The sequence below is a fragment of the Salmo trutta genome, chromosome 26 (genome assembly GCF_901001165.1).
Source record: "Salmo trutta chromosome 26, fSalTru1.1, whole genome shotgun sequence".
NCBI classification, from domain to species: Eukaryota; Metazoa; Chordata; class Actinopteri; order Salmoniformes; family Salmonidae; genus Salmo; species Salmo trutta.
In genome coordinates, this window is record NC_042982.1 from 31,779,669 (window position 1) to 31,787,179 (window position 7,511).

At 45.1% G+C, this 7,511-nt stretch overlaps 1 protein-coding gene across 1 annotated transcript; it reads right to left on the reverse strand.

Moving 5' to 3' along the window:
• Window positions 1-1,750: 1,750 nt before the first annotated feature.
• LOC115163662 (inward rectifier potassium channel 13-like) lies at window positions 1,751-7,292 on the reverse strand. Its single transcript, XM_029715713.1, has 4 exons — window positions 6,798-7,292; window positions 3,164-3,422; window positions 2,565-2,901; window positions 1,751-2,325 (listed from the first exon to the last, which is right to left on the reverse strand). The coding sequence occupies exons 2-4, from the start codon at window positions 3,362-3,364 to the stop codon at window positions 1,751-1,753; spliced, it is 1,113 nt and encodes a 370-aa protein (XP_029571573.1). The 5' UTR covers window positions 3,365-3,422; window positions 6,798-7,292.
• Between the last annotated feature and the right edge of the window lie 219 nt (window positions 7,293-7,511).

The window sequence follows — 7,511 nt, forward strand, 5'->3', positions numbered from 1 at the left end:
TTTCCCTCACTGTAGTTGAGTGATAACGCGTGTGCAAGTAGTTACTCCCGACGCCACTTGGGTACACTGCAAAGACCGAATATAAACAATAAAATTAAATAAGAGAGGCTTTTGCTGCCAAGGGAATGCCTGATAGCTTGAAAGACGTTAAAGACACTACAGTGAAAACTTTGTTAAAGCAAGGCCTCTGAACTCTCGTGTATTTTCTGCATTATGCAATGATATGGGCAGCGACCATGTAACGCTTTTACAACATACAGAAGTGTGCTGGTTATCAAGGGGCAAAGTATTGAGAAATTTTTTAAATTGAGAGACAAGCTTAAAGTTTTCTTTACTGACCATAATTTTCACTTGTCTGACCGCTTGCATGATGATGAGTTTCTCACACATCTGGCCTATCTGGGTGATGTTTTTTCTTGCCTGAATGATCTGAATCTAGGATTACAGGGACTCTCCACAACTATATTCAATGTGCGGGACAAAATTAAGAAGTTGGAGCTGTTTTCTGTCTGCATTAACAAGGACAACACACAGGTCTTTCCATCATTGTATGATTTTTTTGTGTGCAAATTAACTCAAGCTTACGGACAATGTCAAAAGTGATATAGCGAAGCACCTGAGTGCGCTGGGTGCGCAATTACGCAGGTACTTTCCCAAAACGGATGACACAAACAACTGGATTCGTTATCCCTTTCATGCCCTGCCTCCAGTCCACTTACCGATATCTGAACAAGAGAGCCTCATCGAAATTGCAACAAGCGGTTCTGTGAAAATTGAATTTAATCAGAAGCCACTGCCAGATTTCTGGATTGGGCTGCGCTCAGAGTTTCTTGCCTTGGCAAATCGCGCTGTTAAGACACTGATGCCCTTTGCAACCACGTACCTATGTGAGACTGGATTCTCAGCCCTCACTAGCATGAAAACTAAATACAGGCACAGACTGTGTGCAGGAAATTATTTAAAACTGAGACTCTCTCCAAAACAACCCAACATTGAAGAGTTATGTGCATCCTTTCAAGCACACCCTTCTCATTAACCTGTGGTGAGTTATTCACAATTTTTTATGAACAAATAAGGTTTTATATGTAAGCAAAAGCTAAATTATTGATTATTATTATATTATTATTTGTGCCCTGGTCCTATAAGAGCTCTTTGTCAATTCCCATGAGCCGGATTGTGACAAAAACACACTCATTCTTATGTTTAATACATGTATCGTATGTGGCAGGCTTACAATGATGGCAAAAAACAACATTTGAGAGTGCGATGACCTTGGTGCTAGAGGGGGTACGCAGCTGGAGGTTGAATGTTTGAAGGGGTACGGGACTATAAAAAGTAGGTAGCCGATACCAGGTAGCAGAGCCATAGAAACCTGTCCCTCCCATAATGCCCCTAACTCTCCCTTTCTGCCCCTATCTCTATCCCTATGTTGCTACCCTCCCTCACACACGCACGCACACACACACACACACACACACACGCACACACACACACACACACACACACACACACACACACACACACACACACACACACACACACACACACACACACACACACACACACACATTGTAAACCCTGGAACCCATCCATCCCACGTTGTCTCTGTCCTTTACTCCTCTCAGCTATTACCCTCTTCCCCTTCTTTCCCTTCCCACACTTTCTTCTCCCCATCCTCTGCCTCCTCCCATGCTTCTTTCTCTCCCTTCTCCTGCCCCTCTTTCCCTTCTACCCTCCTCCTTTCCCTCCCTTACTCCATCCTGTCACTCCCGTCCCCGTTGATCTGCACCACACACTCCTTGTCCAGCGACTCCTTGCAGTGGGCCATGCCAAAGTGCTGACTGCTCACCTGGTACCTGCCATGCTTGTCCAGCCCCATGGCGGGCACGAAGCGCCGCTCAAACTGGATCTCCTGGCGCAGGTAGGACGTTCTTTTCTGGCAGGCGTCGCCCGTGCCCTCCTGTGAGGCGGAGAGAAACACCACTAGCTCAAAGTGGCTGGCGCTGCCCTCACGCAGGGCTGGGTAAAGGGGGCTGTGGCGGTCCAGGATGTGGTAGAAGGTGAGGGGGAAGATGAAGAATGGACAGGGGCGGGGGCCCAGCCGGTCCAGCTGGAAGTCCAGGTTGGTCTGGTGCAGGACCTGGTCGTCTCTCTCTTCATACAGGACGGCACTGACTTCCACGTCCACCAGGGGGCGGCGCAGAAGGTTGGTGGCCCGGAACATGAGGCAGGGCTGGCCCTGGTGCTGACCCACCACCGCCTGGGGGCTGAATTGGATGGCCCCGGCACGCTTCTGGGGACGGGCGATCTTAGCCACAAACGCACCTGAAGGGCGGGGATGTGTGAGAGAGAGAGTTAAGATGTACATATCAGTCGTTTTCCTTAGAATTATGTAAGTTTTATTTTTTTTTATCTCAAGAGACCCGGTGAAACAAAGACCGAATATAAACAATAAAATAAAATAATGAAGATGAAGACCAAACAGCTGTGCCCTCAGCATTGAAAGGTACAACAACAAACTGAGAAAGTGAGAAAGAGAAGTGATCCTCTCCATTAGAAAGTACCTGTGATGAAGGCTTCCAGCATGAGCCCCAGCAGCATCTGAACCGCCAGCAGGGCTATAGCGCTGGGACAGTCCCCACTGGGGAACATAGTGCCGTACCCAATGGTCAGCTGGGTCTCCAGGGAGAAGGAGAAGGCTGCGGTGAAGCTGGTGATGTGTTTGACACACACCACGTGTCCCTCTGGAGGAGCGTTGTGGTCCTCCACCGCCAGGTCTCCATTGAGGTGGGCCAGTAGGTACCACAGGCAGGCGAACAGCAGCCAATGGGCCACGAAGGAGGTGCAGAAGGCCAAGAGGACCCAGCGCCAGCGCAGGCACACCACTGCCCCCCACAGGTCCTGCATGGGATAGCCAGGGTGTATATACCCATTCAATTATTGCTGGTTTCCCAGACAGAGATAAAGCCTGATCCTGGTCTAATAATCAAGTTCAATGGATATTATCAATTGAGAGTTTAAATCCAGGACTAGTCTTAATCTATGTCTGCGAATCCGGCGCATAAAGTGTCTGTGTGTAACTTTTGATTTTAAGTTTACTTTTCCATTTAGTCAGCAGCCCCTCTTCAACTATTTAGGGTGTGTGTCAACTCATTTATTTTACCTGTAGGGCTAGCACCCAGGCAGTGGCTGAGGCCCAGGAGGGCCACAGGCCAGGAGAGGGAGGGGCGGAGCGCAGGGCGCAGTGACCGTCCTTGGTCACCAGACGTTGGCAAGACAGGTAGGACGGGGATGATGTGGACAACAGGAGAGGGGAGGAGGAGACCTTGTTCCCGTCTAGGTCGTTGGTCGTTTTGGTTGTCATGGTTACAGGGAGGTGAGGGGTCGAGGGGAGGCAAGTGGGCAGGTCAGGATGAAGGTATCTGGAAACAAACATAATTATGCCAAGAATCATAGAAGACCGTTTATAATAACTTTATAAACATGGACAACTTTGACTTTACAATTCCACTTTAACATTGTTATGCAGTTAGTTATGTACATAGGGGGACAGACAGAGAGAGACAGAAACTTCCAGAAACGTCTAGAATGTTGTTGCAGGTGATTAGAGAAGTACTCAGTGGGGTATCTATCAGTGGAACACAGCGACATGCAGAGCAGGAATGTGGTGAGTTTAATCTTGGAGGAACAGACTCAGTAATAATCACTACAGTACCAGACTGGGACTTCTCTCTCCCATCTGTTCTCTAGTCTTGTTCAGCAACATGTTAGAATGCTTTATGGATGATCACTTGGACAAATAATATACACCCTCCTCATGTACTGACTGTAGACTATATGATGGGATGTTTTTAGAATATTTCCCTCAGAACTCGGACATGGTTCACCAAGAATAGAGTATGATGATGTTTGAGGTTTATCTGAGATTAAATATGCTTTTTAGGAAGTCTCTTTTTTGCATTGTGTATGTATAGCTAGCTGTAAGAGATGAGCTGAGAAAACATTGCACATACATTTTACAAAATAGTTTTTTAAGTGCTGTATCTAACTCACATCATGGACCAGAGGGACTTAAAGGGATGATTGGCGAAGAAATTGTTCTGTTTATAACTTTAGCCTGTAAACTGTGCACCCTGCACTGTCTGTAAGTATAGATGGAATATACAGCTAACAAAGCTGTTCCTTTGATACAAAAACACTTAAATAATGTAAATGTCAAAAGCTGTACAATGTCTGTACAGTTCACACAGTAAAATCGTGTTATCGTTTTTCTGTGTATCAAAGGGATAAAATTACACTTGGTAGTAAAAACTAGCCCTGAGCCTTGACAACACACCAAGACACTTACAAAATATTAAATCGTTGCTAAATGTCGTGGGAGCCTCGCTGGAGTAACTCTATCTTTCTAAGGGATTTTATTCATCAACATTATAATTGTGCAGTGGTGTAAAGTACTTAAGTAAAAATACTTTAAAGTGCTACTTAAGTAGTTTTTTGGGGTATCTGTACTATACATTACTATATATATTTTTGACTACTTTTACTTTTACTTCACTACATTCCTGAAGACAATATTGCACTTTATACTTCATACATTTTCCCTGACTACCAAAAGTACTTTGAATGCTTAACGGGACAGGAAAATTGTCAAATTCATGCACTTATCAAGAGAACACGTGGTCATCCCTACTGCCTCCGGCCTGGTGGACTCACTAAACACAAATGCATCTTTTGTAAATAATGTCTGAGTGTGGGAGTGTGCCGCTGGCTGTCCATACATTTTAAAAACAACAAAATGGGTCCCGTCTGCTTTGCTTAAATATAAGGAATTTTAAACGATTTATACTTTTACTTTTACTTTGATAGTCAAGTATATTTTAGCAACTACATTTACTTTTGATACTTCATTATATTTAAAACCAAATACTTTTAGACTTTTACTCAAGTAGTATTTTACCGGCTGACTTTCACTTTTACTTGAGTAACTTTCTATTAAGGTATCTTTACTTTTACTCAAGTATGACAATTGTGTACTTTTTCCACCTCTATAATTGTGTGTCATTAAATGGGGAATTTTGATGCACTTATGTTGGCTAATTCAATGACAGATTCTTTACAGTCGGAACTAATCTCTGGCACAGGCTACAAGTCAGGCTGCGGAGGCTAGCTGCTAGCTACCGCTTCTGTTCTCTAGGCCAAGCATGGGACTGTTATTACAGAAATTCTATAGGGTAATAGTAAGTATGGCTATGTGTTGGCGCAGTAAGAAGTGCTTCATTTTCCTGAGGTGGCGGGATGCCAGCTTGAGAGAGGCCATCAGAGAGGCCTTCACATGAGGGGCATACGGCGTGCAGGGGAGGCAAACACACACACACAATCACATAGACACACAATCACATAGACACACAATCACATAGACACACAATCACATAGACACACAATCACATAGACACACAATCACATAGATACACAATCACATAGACACACAATCACATAGACACACAATCACATAGATACACAATCACACACAAACAGTGGTTAACAATCTCCCATATCCCCCTATGTCTGTTGGGCCTGGCCCTTTTCTCCCCAGTGTGTGTGTGGGATAGCGGCAGCTATCAGATGATGCTAACAAACAGCACTCTGTCTGTGTGCTCTCAGTGTGGATGGATGTCGGGGCTCAGAGGCTGCTGAGATAGTTTGGGGTTGTTGGTTGGAAATACTGTAGCTGGGCGACAGCTCCCTAGGCTATAGCTTAGTTTAGCCAACGATGATACTGCAAAGTGGGGTGCAGGGAAGTTTTGCCATTTTCCCACAGATAAGCTAATTGTAGATAACACATTACTAGCATGTTATTGAGTGTTTGTCTTAAGTGTCAAAGTTTAAGGGGTATATGTATATGTAGGAGGAGGCTGTTTTACTTGTCCTCCGATTTCACCCTCCACTAGCCTCCTCTGGTATTGATTACCGCATCTGACGAGTGTTGTTTAATAGCATATGGATGGAAATTCCACTCCCCACTCTATTGTCCAGCTTTACCCCCATCCCCATAGAGATCCATTGAGAACAAGAGGGGAGAACCTGTTAACCACCCAGAGCTAAACAGTTATAGACGCTCAGTTATCTATAGATAAATCCTGTAAATGCTTTCTCTGTGGTTATAAAACAGAGTTTGGACAGGTTGTGCAAGTTGACCTGCCTTTGTCCTACTTAGGCCTATATCTAACGTGTTAAAAATTAAAAGAAACACCCATTTTGTTACTTCTAGCTGGAAAAAGTTGACCTGTTATTTGACTTCTTCAGTCTAGGGTCTCTAAGGGTACAAGCTGTGTTTATGTATTCATTTACATGTACATTATTGACAGTAGACACAGTCTTGGTTAAGTTTAGCTGAAATCGGTAATTCCGCAGGTCAAGTTCTTGCACAAAATCAAACTTACAATTTAAAGTTGAAAGTCAAAACATTTTGGGAAGGATTTTACAGTTTTTTCTGTAGTGATGCACCACAGTCTCACTTCTCTCTCTCTCTCTGTGTCTCCTCTCTGACTCTCTCTCTATCTCTGTCTCTCCCTGTCGCTCTCTCTCTCTGTCTCTCTGTCTCTCTCTGTCTCTCTATCTCTGTCTCTCTCTCTCTGTCTCTCTATCTCTGTCTCTCTATCTCTGTTTATCTCTCTCTGTCTCTGTCTCTCACTCTGTCTCTCTATCTGTCTCTCTCACACAGTCTAGTATCACTCTCTCTCTCTCCCTCTCAGTGGCCGGGATCGTCTTACTCCCTGTCCGTCCGTAAGGTTACTCACCGTAGTGTAGCACCAGGGCCAGCGATCACCCCTCTGATGGTGCCCTTTTCACCCGAGCGCTGATCCGAGGGCGGGCAGGAGGCGAGGCCAGGGGTGGGAAAACTACCAAATCCTTGGGATGAGAAGATGGGGGGTAAATCCCGAGGTATTCCCGAGGTAAAGGGAGGAAAAAGAAAGTGTCACCCCAGGAACTCTTCGGCGTGGGAGCCGGACTGAGCCCAACGCTCTGCTCTTCCGATCTGCAGCTCCGGCTCTCTGCCGAGGATGATTCGATTGGTCACATTACTCTGCATGTGGCCAATTAGTGTTCCCGGAAGGCGAGAGAGGGAGGAGAAAAACCCAAAGAACAACACCTTGTCACTGTTCATTGACAGAGCCAGTTGTAGCTCCTCTGAGTCCTGTGGTTGGTAGGAGTAAATGAGTATAGGAATGATGATGAGAGTGAGGCTCTGGAGGGGGAGTGTGACAACAGGGTGTCTTTGCATATGTGTGTGTGTGTGTGTGTGTGTGTGTGTGTGTGAGAGAGAGAGAGAGAGGGGGGAAAAGAGTCTGTTGTTGCTGTCCATCTGTCTTTCTACCAAGACATAAGGGTTCTGTGTTTATCAGACCTTTTGCACTTAGACAGGTGAATAGCTTTCACCTGTGCAGTCATGTCTAATTGGTGCTTACTTAATGACGCATTATGAAAGTATTTGAACAGGGACATGGAAGACA

Coding starts and splice junctions, on each gene's coding strand:
- LOC115163662 (XM_029715713.1), bottom strand. CDS start 3,364: ATGACAACCAAAACGACCAACGACCTAGACGGGAACAAGGTCTCCTCC. Junction 2,902..3,163: donor CCTGGGTGCTAGCCCTACAG/GTAAAATAAATG, acceptor TATCCCATGCAG/GACCTGTGGGGGGCAGTGGT. Junction 2,326..2,564: donor GCTGGAAGCCTTCATCACAG/GTACTTTCTAAT, acceptor CCCGCCCTTCAG/GTGCGTTTGTGGCTAAGATC.